Source organism: Falco rusticolus, chromosome 7, assembly GCF_015220075.1.
Source record: "Falco rusticolus isolate bFalRus1 chromosome 7, bFalRus1.pri, whole genome shotgun sequence".
Classification (NCBI taxonomy): domain Eukaryota; kingdom Metazoa; phylum Chordata; class Aves; order Falconiformes; family Falconidae; genus Falco; species Falco rusticolus.
Window position 1 is genome coordinate 14,498,387 of NC_051193.1, and position 17,481 is coordinate 14,515,867.

At 37.9% G+C, this 17,481-nt stretch overlaps 1 protein-coding gene across 6 annotated transcripts in view; it reads right to left on the minus strand.

The window, feature by feature from the left end:
* The window catches only part of TRPM7 (transient receptor potential cation channel subfamily M member 7), a 59,195-nt gene that overhangs the window by 15,873 nt on the left and 25,841 nt on the right, over positions 1-17,481 (minus strand). For all 6 annotated transcript variants that reach the window (XR_005105457.1, XR_005105458.1, XM_037395624.1 and 3 more), the window contains exons 5-23: positions 16,462-16,675; positions 15,806-15,930; positions 15,013-15,184; positions 14,000-14,174; positions 12,079-12,202; positions 11,114-11,186; positions 10,743-10,843; positions 9,746-9,880; positions 8,325-8,378; positions 7,725-7,865; positions 7,020-7,154; positions 6,144-6,424; positions 5,435-5,663; positions 4,060-4,215; positions 3,773-3,916; positions 2,973-3,101; positions 1,883-2,167; positions 673-847; positions 18-150 (exon numbers count right to left, since the gene is read on the minus strand). Coding sequence is in view for 4 of the 6 variants with exons in the window: in XM_037395624.1 (XP_037251521.1) it covers positions 18-150; positions 673-847; positions 1,883-2,167; positions 2,973-3,101; positions 3,773-3,916; positions 4,060-4,215; positions 5,435-5,663; positions 6,144-6,424; positions 7,020-7,154; positions 7,725-7,865; positions 8,325-8,378; positions 9,746-9,880; positions 10,743-10,843; positions 11,114-11,186; positions 12,079-12,202; positions 14,000-14,174; positions 15,013-15,184; positions 15,806-15,930; positions 16,462-16,675 (2,981 nt within the window). In the remaining 2 variants the exon portion in view is untranslated. The remainder of the gene's footprint in view (positions 1-17; positions 151-672; positions 848-1,882; positions 2,168-2,972; positions 3,102-3,772; positions 3,917-4,059; positions 4,216-5,434; positions 5,664-6,143; positions 6,425-7,019; positions 7,155-7,724; positions 7,866-8,324; positions 8,379-9,745; positions 9,881-10,742; positions 10,844-11,113; positions 11,187-12,078; positions 12,203-13,999; positions 14,175-15,012; positions 15,185-15,805; positions 15,931-16,461; positions 16,676-17,481) is intronic.

A 17,481-nucleotide genomic window follows, 5' to 3' on the forward strand; every position in this document is an offset into this window, starting at 1 on the left:
ATTACCCAAATACTTACTTGAAAAATGCAATAAGGAGATTAACCATAATTATGTACTGTACAAAGAGGTAGACAGCTTGAAGAAACGGGGTCAACCATGTTCCTGGGCCACAGAGATGAGCAACTTTTTCATCAGAATTATTTGCACATACTGTAGGAAAAAAAAGATAAAGAGAAAATACACAGAACTTTTAGAACTCCCAAGCAGGTATGGGGGTGGGGTAGGAAATCATTTAGAAAGATTGCAACAACCATCGGTCATGCACTGGTTCTGCAATTCAAAATGTCTCCATGCATTTAGAAATATGGTAGAAAACCACAGGAGACAAAGTTTCTGGTTAAAAAAGCCTAATACAGCACCACAGCCAGAATTTTGGCATGACAGCTGTGGGGAGAAATTCCAAAATCTAGCCAGGAACAAGCCTTGTGAGAAATGGTGATTAGGTGCAGTTTTCATTCTAAAGACATTCAAGTTTTATAAAGGATTACGAAAAAGACAAGGCAATAAGTTATTCAGCTGCAACCCGCAAAGAGGGGGAAGGAACCCAATGAACGGAATCACTGTCAACAATACTGGGATTTCATTTCATAAAAACAGAATTTCCTAAGACCTTGAGATGGTCTTATCTGAGTGAGTTTTCTCCTTACTTGCTGCAAAATTGCAGTGTCTTACCATCAATTTCATAGGCATACACTTCACCAAAAATCATCCAGTATGGATGAAACACAATATCTCTAGCAAGAGTCCAAGATGGTGCCTCGTCAGGATACAGTATGGCCTTCCTAGGAACACCAAAACTGAGTAGCACAAGCGCCATAATCACCACGATGTAAAACATGTTGGCCACCTATAGACACAAAGAGAGTCAGTTCACCTACAAGGTCATCATCATGATTTCACACACACGTTTACAATGACAGTGTAAACTTGATTAATTCTATATATTATATAAGGAACAGAGTCTAGGACAGCTCCACTTCAGTCACAACATTTTGTTAAGTAACCCGATAAGAAAATTTCTTTTATTCCTGTCCTTTCTTATAGTTTGTTTCGTAACCTTGGCCAAAGGCAAGTGATAGTATTTCCTTTGTAACTCAAATTCCTATTACGTGGATGAGTGGCAGCTGACAGAGAGACATTCCTTCCTAAATGCACTCAACATCTGCACAAAATGCAGAGGTAGTTTTCCAAGGACTGAAACACAGAGCCTATACCTCCTGCACAGGTTCAAGAAATCAAAGTGAGAAGCAACCAACTCAACGCCCTCATTTTTAAGGAATGAGAGGGTTCAACTTTGTAGGAAAAAACCACCACTTCCACCTTTGTATACACAGGTCTTAATCCTTAAGATTTTTTTCACATTTAGAATAGCTCACTGACAGTAAAGCTATTTATTTTTAATTCAAACAATTTGAATAATTTTTTATATGGAAGAAGACAAGAACGGAGCCACAATCTATTTCCAGTTTTCCGCGGCACAAAATATGAAAGTGCTTTGGGACACAAAACAAGTTAAAGTCTTGCACTAAAGAGCACAAGGGCAAGAAAACCCAAACTATAAATAAGTCTCAGATCCAAACGGGACGCAATGCTAGACGAATCGAGAAAAAGGCATCACCACATTCATTTAGCAGCTTTCTACAGATAAGTGACAGAGAAAGCTCCATAAAAAAGGGAGCCTTCGAATCAGTGCTTGTTTTGAAACCCATTAAGTTATATTCCGTCTAGCTAATTCTGCACACTAATGTGTTGACACATTACACCAGGATAAACAACCTTTTTCTAAATAAAACTTTGAGAAAAGTTGTAAATGGATGCAGCAAGCAAAACTTATTTCAGCTGGGGAGAAAAAAACCCAAACATTAAGGAAAGTAGTACTTACCATTTTCCCAATCATCATAACATAAGGGCCAGCCTGTTGATTTACAGCTAGAAAATCCAGTAATCGCACATACCAAAAAATTATATTGAGACAGTATGTTATTCTTCCAGCAACAAAGACATAATTTTCTCTGTAAGTGTTTTCGCCAAAATTCCCCTTTGCTCCAAATCTTAATGCAAACCCGATGAAGAAGGTGACAATGGCAACTGTGTCACTGACATTGAAGTAATCACTGAACCACACTTTAATTTTCTGATTAATCTTCCCGGCTTCTGACATAAAAATCTGCAATAAAAATAAGTGTCAGGTCTGCTCACATTCATTGCACATGGACCAACACTGAAATATATGAAGCACTCACATTTTTATGCTTGCAAAAATGAAATATCCATTCAAATGTGTAACTTTTACACCGAGCAATCAAACCCAGTGTTTAATTGTGTCAGCTTCACAACAAGGACAAGGAAGATGTACGTTTCCTTCTGGCTGAATAATTTATGAAGGAATTTTGGTTTGGGGTTTTTTTTGTGTTGTTTTTTTCTTTTGAGGCAGCTATTGCTACAAAAATGAATCTTACTTTCTGCCCCTTCAGCTGGGCCTGAGGTACCAGGTTAATGAACTTTCTCTCAGTGAAAAATTTTTACAGAACTTCTGAAAAGCCTCCTGCTGACCAGCAATGTTGCAGTTGTGACAGCTATCCTGTGTCCCTAAAGCTTTTTTGTTTTGTCATCTTGGTCATAGCATAGTGGTAAAAATTGACTGACACTAATAAACGAATACACATTTCAGCCCTCAGGAATGTAAGGTGGTTTATTTCATTACAACTTGTAACGTAACAGATTAAAAACATTTTTTTACAAAAATCAGCTCCTGGTGGGGGAACCTCAACAACAACAAAAAAAACCAGACTGGTAGGTCTAGAAGCACTGGTATTGAAACTAGCAGCCTGTACCAAAATTTAAGATAAAGGCATTCCATCAGGTACTCTGATGCTTGAAGTTTCTTGGGTTCTCTTGTTTATAAACACAGTTTAAAGCATACTGTTTTAATGGACAAAGAAAACTAAACCCCCAGATTGTTAGAGGCATACCTCACGAATTTTCTCAATTGCTGATGTGAAAATGTAAGCAATAACGATCCACTCTTGAACGGATGGCAATTCTTCCATTTTTACAAGAACCACAAACGTGTAGAGCATGAGGAATCCTAAGTATGCCAACTAAAAAAAGGAATGAAAATTATACATGTAATCACTAACGGGTTCTTTATAGATGTGCATGGAATCTTTTGATGTGGTATACAATAAAAGCTTCACATAGGATGACAGGACTATATTTAGCCCTTTAAGCAGACAAGTTGCTTTTTATAAGGGGATACATTTTCTTCTTAGAAGAGGAAAAATAGCTGTAATAAGCTATTTATTGTTAGCAAAGCTTTGTTCTTATTACAGCTATTTTTCCTTTAATAAAAATTTTAGAGTTACTATGACAGTACTTTAAACAAAGCTGTGCATGAACACTTTAGCCTAATAAATGATTGCAAAATTCCTGGTAGCAACTGATGAAATTAATTACTCAGGCCAGAATAAAAACGTTAATGTTAATCACTCAGCTTAAAAAAAAAAAAAAAAAAAAAAAAAAGAATTTCTCAAAACCAGCATCATGAACTTTAAAAAAATCCTCAAACCACAGAGAACTGCCATGTGGATATGCAGGTTTTCAGAAGCAAGTACTTCTCATTTGCAGCTTAGCAAGGTAAGGGGTTTTTATTTGTTTTTTTAAAAGCACTTAAAACTTTGATTCAGGTCACAGAGCTATGTGTTGGGAAAAGAACCCAAAGATCTACATTAGATTTCCAAATAAAAGACACATTACACAGAAGAAAACTCACCGTATTAAACCAAAACTTCACAATCGGTGCATGATAAAATGCATAAAATTTCTGTGTAATGGGAAGTCTTTTAGGTTTTGCTGGAGTCTCCATATCATGCTTTTCTAAAGTACTGTCCAAAATCCTTACTTCTTTAAACACCTCCTAAAATGAAAGGACTGTTAACTTCACATACAGAAATACATGCTTTTGGACACTCATTTTAACTCCTGCTTTGATTTAAAAATGTAATTATTTATTTTAAGTTACAAATATTGTTTTTAATATCTCCCCCTGCCCCACATTACCATAGGTATTTCATCTGCTGCATTCTGGAAGTTGTTTTCACTGTCATCCATTGCCATTTGATGCGCATCTTGAGATTGAGGAATATGTGACATTTCAGCCTTGGTCTTATATTCCAACAGCAGTATAGCAGGAGGAAGTAAAATACTCAGTATCACCTGGAAAAGATGACGACTAAGTGCAAATAGTTTACAGCTACATTAAAGTATCAGAACACACCAACACACAGAATAGCCTCTGAAAATGTTTTATCCAAATTTCACTTGCTTGTTATTGAGGAGGAAAAAAAAGTAGAAAATAATTAGTTGTTATTACTTACATACATGCTTAAGAGGCTAAGCTCACATATACAGAGTGTTCCTTGATGGGAAGATATAAGAAAGGGGAAGAATCAACTAATGCCAAACCTAAAAGCCACTAGGAAGAATGTACTCCAAGTCTGAAGATCCAGAGATGTTCTGTTTACACTCTATTCTTTAATCCACTTGCAGAACCTCTGGAACTGTGTGATGTCAAGGTGTATTTAAAAAGCACATACAAGTGGAGGTCATGGTTTTGACTGGGGTGGGTGGTTTGTTGTTTGTTTTGGGGAGGAAGGAGGGTATTCAACTTAAGGTAGAAAAATGGGCTAAGGTATGGATGAAGAGAATAAGTGAAAGCTATTTATTGCCATTAGCTTGTTAAAAAGCACGCAAGAAAATGGTTAATCGGTTATCAAAGAGGATTTTAGTAGGTCACAAGTTAAACGATGCTTGTAGATATTTTGTAGGAAAGTTTTTACTTCATTATATTCCTAGCAACAATTAGGTTTTGGCACACCATCCCAAAGAAATATGCAACTCCCAGTCTGGTTCAATTGATCTATGCCACAAAGGGCACCACTGGGAAACCTATCCCCGATTTGCCTACTCCTGTTTCATTCCATGCCCTGCTTTCGCTCAGTTTCTTCCTCCAAAATAGGACACACAAAGCTTTTCTATATCAAGTCTTATGTGCTGCTTGTAAAGAGCCAAAATGCCTGAAACTATATTCTTACAGGGGGGTTTCTGTCTGTTAAGGTTTTTTACCACTAAGTTTTTAGTAGTGGGTTAGTATTCACATGATCTCTTTAAGCCTCTGATTAAAGGCTACTTGCCTGGTTTTTGCCTTCTATATTTGTGTACCTTATTTGAAAAGATAATAGAGTGTCAAAAGGAGAGTTAACAATAAATACTTCCAGTTTTGATTATATTATAGGACACTGTTTTACAGGATTTATTAACATAAGCGATAGTTATGAAAGTTTTATACTAATAGCATTTACACATGTGCTTTCCCTCTATTTAAAAATAAATTGTGTTGATCCTTTTAACACCAATAAACCGCAACAACGCTTACTTTGTACCATGAATTCTTCCTCATGTTCAGCCTTCCCATCCACATATCTGATAACAACATCTGCGTACAAGTATGTGCTACAAACGGACGAAGCCTGGATGACACTGCCAGCTTCAGGCAAGTGGAGTTGCTCCAGTTTTTAAGCTCATAGGTTAGTAATTTCATTGCCATAGTTTCATCTTGTCGGAAGGACTGTTCTAACAGTTCAACTGCCAGCTGACCAAACTCACTAGAATGAAGAAAAAAACAAACAACAAAACTAAATACGTTATCTGTAGAAATGACCTTGAGTTTAAGTTGAATTTTCTTGTACAAATTCCCAGTAGCACAACTCGAAGGGACTATTACCTGTCCCTTCTGTACAGATATAGCGTACAGTAATTTGTAACTCCAAGCAACACGTGAAACTGTGACTTCTATTAAAAGCATACGCAGGCTATAAACAGCTGTTAAAATATGCAAGGAAATTACATGGAAGTAAATGGCACGTTCAGTGTCATTTTAACTATAAATCATGACTTGTAACAGTACTCAAGAGAGCAATGTCTAACATAAAACTCCTACTAGAGTGCCACTTCATCCTTTTTGGAAACAGGAATTGTCTTCAAGTCAATAGTTTTCTTCAATAGAAGAGTTTGGGTTTTGTTCATGTATAGCCCACTACTTTTATTGTAAATTTCAAGAAGAGATCTTTATAAATATAATTTACTTGGAATACTGTTTCAGTTCTTCTGAAGTATCATCAACAAGGTCACTTTGTTTTGCTTCATATGCCATCGAACGGTACACTTTGCAAGCAACCAAGGCTTTTGCCATGGACTCCTCCCCATGCTGCCAGAAAAAGAGGGCCATCTTCTGCCGCTTCATTAACACTGCCCAAAGTAACAGCTCGTTGAGAGGGTAAGCGAAACGTCTGGTTTCCGGATCATCTATGTCTACTATTTCATCTTTGGTTCTTTTCTTTTTTCCCTCTTCTGCACCAGTGTCAATCTTTAAAATAAAAACAGAAAGTTACATTTTAAACCTCTGAACTTGGTCATTTCGTAACTTGAAATAAAATGCTAGAGTGATCCAATATCAAATGATATGTAATTATAAAAAGAAAAAAGAACTTTTGAGGGCTTGAAAAGCAGCTGGAACTTCAATTCAAAAGCTTCACTTGAGTCCAATTCATTGTCCAATTCATTTTAGTAACTGGGAGACTGAATTATTTTGATTTCTAGATCAAAAGCAAAGCAGTAACTAATATACCTCCACACAAACAAGGAAAGTCACAGAGAATGCTTACAGGAACACATGGCCATATCTTGCTCAGTCTACAGAGCCAAGCGAGCTCCCCCGCCCACCCCCCGCTAGAACTGTGCCAATTATAAGCTTTTTGCTCCCTAACATGTCAAATCTTATCCAGAAGACCACTATACAGAAAGATAAACACCCTAGAGAACCCTGTAAGCATGCTAGGCTAAAATTCCAGCTCTACCAAAGCCAGTAAAACCTGCTGCTACTCACACTTGGATTTCAACCAGGTTTTCCACTCTTAACTACTTAAAGTCACCCCCACCACGTTCCCCTCACACATCCGTACCTTTGGTTTGTACGGCTGCGCTGTTTTGATGAAGTGATTATGGCGCATTTTTTCTTTCTTGTCTGCTCTGTTACCAAAAGACTCATGGCTTTTACACATCTGAGGAGTAGTATTTGAAGGATTTCGCCCAGATCGCTGTAACAGGAATAAGGGGAAGAGATTTGGTTTGGTTTCTTTACTGTTACCAACTAGGCATTATTATAAAATCATCTGTTTATAGTTAGATACTTAGTTGAGCGATTAAGCAGTTACTTTGCTACTGTAACAGTGATGAACATATGTAACAGCAACAACCAGAATTTTCACTGGATATTTAACAAGTTTTTTCTTTGTTTTTTCTGTAAAAAGTCTGAAAGTAGGCCGTTAAGTTGTTTTACAAGAAGCTAAGGTACTTGGATCCCAAGCCCTGATGAATTGGCATGGCTAGTGCCCATTCTTCCCTTACCAGTAGGAAAAGTAAGAATAAAACAGAAGGAATTTAGATGTGCTAGAATAAGGAGCAGGAGAACAAAACCTTTTGTTTGTCCTCAATCCCAAAACAGCTGCCAACTGCCCTGACATGCCTCACTATTGCCTTTGAAAGAACCAGTCCATTGAAAAGAACAAAAAACCTATATGGATTTAATTTTTCTCCAAAATACATGTGTGTTTTTTTAAATTGAGAACATATAAATCAGCATGTCCTGTTACCCAACTGCTACATACACGATTGTTCCCGCTGAGACTATTGTATATAGCTCTGAAGCGTTTTCTTGTATAGGTGCATCTATAGGTTCCTCCCATCAGATATTCAATAACCAGCCCCACATCAATCAGGTTGATTTTATATCCTGGAGGAAGATTTCCCTAGGAATACAAAAGGTATTTTTAGTTTCTCAAATTATAATCTTAAACCTACTTTGAAGAAAGAGAAGGTTATAGCTTCTTTTCTGTATCATCTCCCCTAGAAGGGTAATGTTCATTCTGTTGTGGGGTGGGGGGAGGCACTGGTTTTTTTGTCTACCGTTTTAACAGTCAAATTTACCCCTAGTAGCTGAAAGTAGTAGCTTTCAACCCCCACCCCCAAAAAGGAAAACAATCCCAAATAAAATGAAGAGGATGACACTCATTGGTTTTAACCTCCTCCTGGCAGGAGGGCATTAAGCATACAACAGCAAGTACTAGAAACAGAATGTCTGCAAAGATGGCTTATTATTTACAATAAAACCTAATTAAGAAACCTAAGATTAAATTGACAGTTAAACCTAAGAAATCATCAAAAGACTAACATTGCTAGTTTGACAGATTTTTACATTTACAGCATACCTGTTTGACATCCCGAACAAGATGAAAGAGTGTTGGGTTAGTTGGGCCTTGTTTCTTTATAAAAAAGAAGGGGGAAAAAAATTGGAATGAGAAATCAGAGTGCAATGACAACATGAGAAGATGACAGTAGAAACCACATATTTTTACATGTCGGCTCAAAAAACCCACCAAATCCTAGTTTTTCAACAAACATTAGCAAATCAAATACATGCAAATATTTCAAACTACTGTATTAGCTATAAGCTGTTGCCTTTTTTGTTGTGTTTGACTTCTCTTTAATTTGGGACATAATACACCCATAGTTTGTCCAGAAAAGAAGGAAAAAAACCCACACCAGAATGCAAACAGCGGCAATATGAGGTTTTTATATTATGAAAACATAATATTACAGAGACAAGTTTTAACAAATAAACATTTTAATTTACAGGAACACACACACAGACTGATAGTCACATTTACAGTATTGCAGGACCCATAGTAAAGCTCCCTTACTTCTAATTTTTTTTAATTTTTAGTCCGAACATTTCCTCTTTTTACTACAGAGAATTTTTATTCCTTCTCTGATTTCCTGTGCGTGCATGAACTGTTACACTTTTAGACATATGGTTACCTTAGCTCCCATACAAAACTCAATCAAAAGCACATCACGTGCAAAAGCAACACCATAAAACATTTTTTTTAAAAAAAGTAACAACACCTGATCAGGTTGGCTCCTTTATAAAGCTTTATCAGCTAAAGAATTCCTTTTTCTTTTTTTTTTTGATCAACAGCAGACAATGAGACTGTTAACATAAGCCTAAGTCATATTTGTGAACTACTCTCTTTAGCTACTTTTTGGTGGAAGATTTTTTGGGTTTTGTTTTGTCCTGTTAGATACTTAGCATTATATAAAACTACCTTAAAATTCTTAAATCAACACCTACAGCAAAAAAAAAAAATAAATTCTAAGTAATATTTGTAACTAAGCAGGTTCACAAAATAAACTTTTTATAACTATTTTGATAATATTAACCGTTATAGACATAACTCATCTTGCAAAGCCCTAACAACACTATCTATAGACCTCATATTGCTGCTCAAGTTTCACCCGTCTGACTTTTGTTCTCTTCCCCACTGCGGGTTACACACTTCCCATGTTCCACAACAAGGCTGCAATTTTCCCTTTAGTATCTCTCCCCAGCATCAGACACAGACGAACACCCTGCTGACAGACAGTTTCTGGTATTATTTCTGGAAAGCCAGAAAGCAGCTGTGGCACTACAAAGCAGCCAAACAGCACGTGCTTCCCAACTCCAACCTCATGCCAGGGAGCCTTCCCAATCGCCCCATGGCCTTCAGTGGTGCGTGTGACCCAGTACACCACAAGCCAATCAACTAAAAAGCTGCTCTAAAAGTAGCTTAAGAAGCAATCATTCACTTACTGTGTTATAAAGTTCTTCCAGCCTGGGAATTGTAAGAAATTTGTGCATGCTTACTCCATTTTCAATCAGAAGTTTCACAAATGCAACTCTATCCATCACAAGGGCATCCAACATAGCCTGTTCCAGGGAGCCAACCTACAACAAACAAGTAACAAGGTAGAGCCTGGGGAGAACCAGAAAACCCACAGAAGTAAATATACTTAGATTACGCAGCAGCCTCATTCATTTACAGGGCTGGGGAAACCACCTATGTCTACGAATACAGAGATGTCACCCTTCAAAACATTCTGAAGACTTAACCAGCAAGTCTTACGCTCTTCCACAGGTATCTCCAACTGACAAAGTACATGGGACTAAGTAGACATTGTGTTTAACATCACTAAGCTGTTTTCATAGATTGATATTGGATAAAACACAAAGACATAGAACATTTAAAGCATAATTTTCTCCAAGGACAAATGGTCAGAACCATCATTGCTATCAACAAGCCCTGCAGTATGTACTTCTGACTGCACACTCATGTAAGACTGTGTTTTATTTTTACAGTAATATGGGAAAAAGGCGAGATCCACAATGTAGTTTCCAAACTAATTTGCAGACTGCAAGAAACAGACATTTTGCCCTTCCCCTCAAAAAACTCTGCAGTGCTGCCAACAGTGCATTTTACTAGATGCTTCTTAAGAACTTCCTATGACCGTGCAACTATAAGGAACAAAAAGCATCAGACTAACAGAAATTCAGCTTCCAACTTTTGTAATGTCTTTTCTTCCCTAGATATTCAGAACACTTGGCACATTTCTAAAATTTTTGGACCATTTTCAACTACACAATAACAAAACAGCTGTAAGACTGCAGTATGCAAAAAATTACTGCCCTCATAATAAATGTGTCTGTATTCTACAGTCTTTCTCCACAAAAGTCAAAAGATTCATTCTTTACAGTAAGCTGATTTTCTCTCTTTTAGGAAACATTCTGCTTAATTCAGACCATTACATACCAGCCACTGTTGCCCATAGACAAAAACATGATTTTTGGCGATGTCAACTCTATCCCACGCGAGTGTAAGAACAAGCTGGTCAAATGCAGATGCATTCGTGCCTTAAGAAGCAAAAACAATGAAAAAAAATTAAAAGTAATTAAAGTATAAGATAATAAACATTATTGCTTCCTAAAAAGCAATCTACCACAAAGCTATACAGTATATTTCATAATTCATGACGCGTGATGATATTATACAATGAGAAAACATAGTAGATAATTATTTCCTTAAACACTAAATATTCCTAGATTATAGTATAAGTAATCCATCATATAAACACCAAACAACAATAGCTGGGGATTCCAAACACTCTTAAAATGAAGTCTCACCTTTTAACAACGCTGTAAGTATTGCAACATCAATGTCCTGATGTTCATCTGACCCAATATGAAAAACTGTAATCTGTCCAAAAGGTTAAAATGGGGAAAACATATTTTAAAATTATTTTCAGGCAAAGGTGATAACTCTGAAATACTTTAGAAAGTCACCTTATCTTCAATATAATTTAAGTCTATGCTCAATTTAAACTTATCTTTAGCGTGCACCTGTGTTTTGTTTTCCTAACTGGGTGCCACACAAAACAATCCTTTATGACCTTTTATGACCCTTTACGCTCCTCAATCAATTTGAACTTCTTTTCCCACTCTGATTACAATTCCTATTGTCTATAAACACCACACAGTATTCTGTTTACTCCTCCAGTTCATTCTAAATTATGAGATTAACCATGTTACCAGCAAACATGTTTAGCCAAATATGACCATTTTAATCTCAGAACAGCACAATGTGATGTCCAAATGAGACACCAGTACTCGATCCCAGGCTATATAAAGCTCTATAAGTGCTTTTGCTTTAAGCATGCAGTGATAGTAGACGTCTGTTAGTAGTTGCAATTAAAAGATATTAAAAAAAAAAGAAAAAAAATGCCCAAGGTTTTCAAAAATCAAAGCAAAAAAAAAAAAGGCCCAAGGTTTTAAAAAATCAAAGCAAGAAAAAAGGACAGCAATGCAAATACAAAATACATACACACTATAAACAGATCAGAATCCTGCCATATGAAAACAAATAGGCTTGGGAACAACAAAAAACTCAAGACTACCAGAAATTATCACAAAAAATTAAGTCTCTCTTGGCCATGAGGTAAAGTATACATGAAAACACTGGAAGATCCACTATGTCCAGAAAAGATTTTTTAATAACTCTTAATCATATACAGCACAGAGATACAATTTAATATTATATCCACAAATGCATGCACCTTCCATAAAAAAATTTTATGGCAAGATCTACTTACAAGTTCTTTTTTTTTCATGCATTCCAGCAGTGTCTGAAACAAATGAACTGCTTCACTTTGACCGAAGTTAAATGTCTTTTTGATGGTTGAAATGATTTCAGGCTCAGCACCCTCAGGAACATTCCTGAGATTGAAACGAACAGACAAAACAGGAAAACATATTGTTACACATGAACAGTAAGAAAAACAACGCATTTAATTAGTTTGAACACGTCCATTCAGAGTCCTGCTATCTATAACCTTATTACTGTTTCAGTGGCAAAACCTTGGGTAATCTTCAGAAAGACGTATACATTGCTTAATCTACAACTTTCTACTACTGCCTCATAAAGTGACTCAGCTTCTCTCCCTTTCCTTCCCATACTCAGATTCAAGATACTCTCAACTAAAAGATGTTGACACAAAATACTAAGCATTCACTCCTGTGAGTAAGACCTGCTTCTGATCATACTATGGACAAAGCTGGTTTACTGCCACATTAGTCCCTGCCCCCTGGTTCTGAGGCAGTCCCAGCAAGGACCCAGTATGTTTAAAGGATTTAAGCAAGTCTGACAACTAACTAGAAATCACTAGACATTGTGTGGCCCAAGCACATCCCTTTTATTATGTGAAACTACACTTTAAACAGACAACAGAAGCATGTAAAAAAAGTTCAGTTTTAAGACTACTCGGAAGAAATAATATAGAAACTTTCTGATCCTGTGCTGGTTTTGGCTGGGATAGAGCTAGCTGTCTCCATAGTTGCTAGCATGGGGCGATGTTTTGGATTTGTGCTGGAAGCAGCGTCGATAGTGCAGAGACGGTTTAGCTCCTGCTGAGCAGTGCTTGCACAGAGTCAAAGCCTCCTCCGCCTCTCACACCCGCTCCAGCGAGCAGCCTGGGGGGCACAAGAAGCTGGGAGGGGACACAGCCGGGACAGCTGACCCCAGCTGAGCCAAGGGACATGCCAGCCTGCATGACGTCATGCTCAGCACATAAAGCCGAGGGAAGGAGAAGGAAGCAGGGGACGTTTGGAGTGACGGCGTTTTATCTTCTCAAATCACTGTTGCATGTGATGGAGCCGGGCTTTCCCGTGGATGGCTGAACACCCGCCCGCCCGCGGGAAGAGGTGAACGAATTCCTTGTTTCGCTTTGCTTGTGTGTGCAGCTTCTGCTTTACCTATTACTCTGCCTTTACCTCAAGCCGTGAGTTTTCTCAGGTTCACCTTTCCACTTCTCCCCCCAGCTGAGCAGGGGGGAGTGAGCGAGCGGCTGTGGTGCTCAGTCGCTGGCTGGGGTTAAACCACAACCGATCCCTTTTCAGAAAAGTTACTACTATAACAGCTAACTGCATGAAAATATTTCCATTCAACGTAGTCAAGTGATATTTCCAAGCAGTTTGGAAACACATTATTGTCTTCGTTATTCTCCGTCCCTGGAAGGTCTGGACAGCTCTGCCTCCTGTTGAACACACTTACTAGCCACATTTATCACTCAGGTTACTATGGCAGCTTACTTAAAATTTGAAGTCCAAGCACAGGGAGCGTTTAAACAGAGTTGGGCCCTCTCGTTACAATGGTGTAATAGAATTACTGCATGTAACTCAAGTTACATACCAGGTGTTCCCCCTAATTTAGGATACAGGCGTATACACGTTTCCTTTCCTTTTTTTAAGCATTGCTAAAGCAAGCATACCCTACAGAATTTCATGCAACTAGTGAAAAATATGTACAAGGAACATAGAACTAGAAAACAAGTCTTTGTCTTTATACAGAGCTATTACAGCAGCCAGCCTGGAAAGCTGCATCACGTGTAAGATTACACTCTCCGCTTAAAAGCCTTTGTCTTTATGCAGAAAAAACTCTTGCACTAATTCATTAAGGAATAGCCCAAAATCCATCTACATATGACTGGTAGTTTGGCTGGCAGTGCTAGGACTTACCCTCCCTCCTCTGTTTGCTTGTGAACATATGCCAGTATGTCTGCAGCTCTCCCGGTTCCCTCACACACGACCACCGGCACAGGAGGACTTTCTTGAAGGAAGTCCAAAACGGTGAGTATGACATTGGGGCCACCTTCGAATACAAGCGCCACCACTGGCACACCTTGGCCAATTCCTACAGAGTTGCAACAACATTGTAAGTGTATAAGGAATGCCTAGATAGATTTCACATATTTAATAAATCAATTATGCCCCGTATGTCCCTTCTGTTGAATAACATTTTAAATCCTGCCTGACAGACATTTTAGCACAGTTTCAAGCACTCTCTATACTTTGCAAGGCAGGGAAAGCACCGAAAAGAAGTTGATAATTACAGTGGAATCCAGTCTACAAAACAGAAGAGATTCTTCACAGAAATATTCCTGAACCAACGCAGAAGAGCGAACATTTTTTCTTTAGGGAACTCCCCTTCTACTTTCCCCCCAGTTTCTAAAGATGACAACATGTATACAATTTGAACATCGTTACACAGAAACCCTCTACAAACAGGGAGTATTGCCAAAGCATTCCTAGAAGAGAAAAAAAAACCACAGATGCGTTGCTCCATAATTGGGAAAACACCAAAAGTAGTCATGGCTTCTTTGCACAAACACAGATGATGTTTTACAAACTGAATTGCCCTATTGTGAAACTGCAAGTGATCACTGTCAAAACCATGCATCAATCAGATCAGTAAGACCTGACAACATACTAACAACTCAAGTGACATACATTTGCTTTCTCAAACAAAACGAACACTCAAAAAAACCCTCCTCTCTGGCCCCAGAGAAATCTGAAATCTACCAGCAATACCTAGGGTCCAAAGCAGCCGCTGAAATTTGCAAAACAATCATTCAGACTTGAAACATAAACAAAAGATTAATTTTTCTATTTTCTCATTCAGGTGTTTGGTGCAAGTACCTTTCTCATTAAAGAATAGTAACGTTCAGCCATCAGGCATCAGAATTACTTACTTGCATGAATCCGTTGCAAATTAATAGTTTTTTCCAGTTCTCTCCGCAATTTAACTTCTGCTCCGTACTTTCCAACTGTTCCATCATCCACCAGAATGAAATGGGAATGGAGGTTATTTAGGACGTTTAGTTTACTTAATGGGTTTAACAACGTTTGATATGGAGCAACCACCTATGTATAAGCACACAACAATGTCTTTTACTTGTAAAGATTCACATTTGTTTCTCTGAAACTTAACTTTTTGTCTGGACATGAGAACTGGTGGCTCAACAAGAAGCACTGACACATATAAGCATGCCTGGCGTCAGGATACACCAACAGCCGTAGCTCTTAACTTTGTGCAGGAAAGCAGAAAACTATATCACAGAAGGATTCTGTTCTGCAGGATAACAGAGAAAATATACTTGGAAAAAAGTGTCTTTGGGGAAAACCTGCGACTGCTGTGGCAAATAGTAGCACTGAAGACTCCACATCAAAATTTTTCAACTTACTGCCCTCTGAAAACGTGAATTCTCTGTAATACTTCAGCATTTTTGTTTATTTGATTCAGTAATATTGGGGGGTGGGGTGGGTGGGAGGATTAAATACTTGAGAACAAGCCACTCCTCTAGCGCATTTGCATTTTGCAACTTGTTTACACTCATGATCTTGCATAAGTCACAAATGTCAACGTATCCTCATAGGAAAGCAAGTATTCTAGTGATGCAAAGCAAGTAAAAAAACACGCTTGAGCAGATTTGTCAAAAAATAAGGCAGGTAAATCATTATTTCAGTTAGGTAATTTATCCTTACATCTCTTCCAACAAGGTCATTTCTGTTTTCAATCACTCCCCATGGAGCAATCCCAATAGTGCAAATCTTTCGAGATGATCTGGAAGCATGTTCTCGTAGAGCATCACCAACATGTTTTGCAACACCTGGTGGAGCACAAAGAGATTTCAGTGTACTGAATGTCACAGCTTATTGAGAAATACAACTGTGGTATTAGTTAACTGGGCCTTTAAGGATCTGGGAACTTACATGACACAACCCCAAAGAAAAAGCACTATACTACATCTACTAGAAGGACACAAAGTACCATGTATCAGTAATTCAATAAAATATATATTAGCCTAGTAAGAACTAAAGAGTTCCCAGTACATTACTGTACTTGTTTTAATCACAGTAAGTTTTTCCTCTTTTGGTTTCAAAAAGCAAACAAGCAAAAAAATCCCCAAACCAAACAAAAAAAAAGCCCCCAAAGCCCCCACCTTTATATTGTTTCTCTTTGCAAGACAAAACAGCAGCCCACTTCAATCTACACGTTCAAAATGCATTATTTTAATTTCACTTGACCAAACTCACTCAAATTCGCTTTGCCTTAAGATGAAGCTATGCATCCATTAAATCTTTCGACTCTTACAAACCGTAACCCAGCTAACCGTGCCCCTTCATTGGTGGTACTTTACCTGTGTTCACTCCTCCAGTTATAATCCAGGCTCCCGTTGTTACTGCAGCTTTAATAAGACCTTTGCCAAGCAACTGTTTGATGCGTGGGTGAAGTTCAAATTTCTGCATGCCCCCATGGACAGATATGACAAGCTTCGGCAACTCCATCTGCCATTCTTTAAGCATAAGTTGCAGAATAGCTTCAGGCTTAGTGTCATATGACAATCGCACGTACTGCAGGCACAGGAAGAGAGTTCAAAGGTTCTTAAATCATCACAGAATCAATAGATCAAAGGAAGAACCAGAATGTGTTTCAGAATATATTATCCTACTCCTGGCCATCAAAAAAGTAATTCACTTCCTCAAAACACGGCGGATGCAATAAATGAACAAGTTTCCTTTATGTGTTCCAGGATTAAGGAGAAGTCAGTTAATAGTTTTGAAAGCAAGTTTTGGAAAGGGAATGACTGTTATTTCATCCTACTGGCACAGTGACCTAGAAAAACGAATCTTCATGAAAGCACTGAATGATCTCTAAATTAGATGAAATTCAGAAATATTTATAAAAGTTCTGCCATCTACTGGGGAAAGGCTTGCATATCCCCTTTGAATTACAGACAGTTAGTTGCTTGCTTTTCCTTCCCTGTTCCTGGTGGGAAGGAAAGCTACATTCTTTTAATAGAAAACTTCAAAACTTGCAGCTTTTTAACTCTCTCTGCTTAACAGCATAAAACTAAGTAGATGGTTGATCAGTTAAAAATACTCTTACATCTTTAATATGAGCTATTCTGTAGAGAAAGGGACGTTACGCAGAAATCAAGCCCTACTTGAACCAAGTTCTAACTAAAAAACCATCACTATGCCAAGAAACTAGTTTTAGCAACCCCACAAGCACTCTGCAGAAGCGAGCACAGAAATGCATGTAGGCAGCTTGCTATTTCTGTGCTCGAAAAGGATTTGCAGCAATTTTAAGCTAAGCGTGCAAAGGAATGCATACACTGCTATTATGAACACCAAAGAATTCTGCTAAGAGCCCTTCT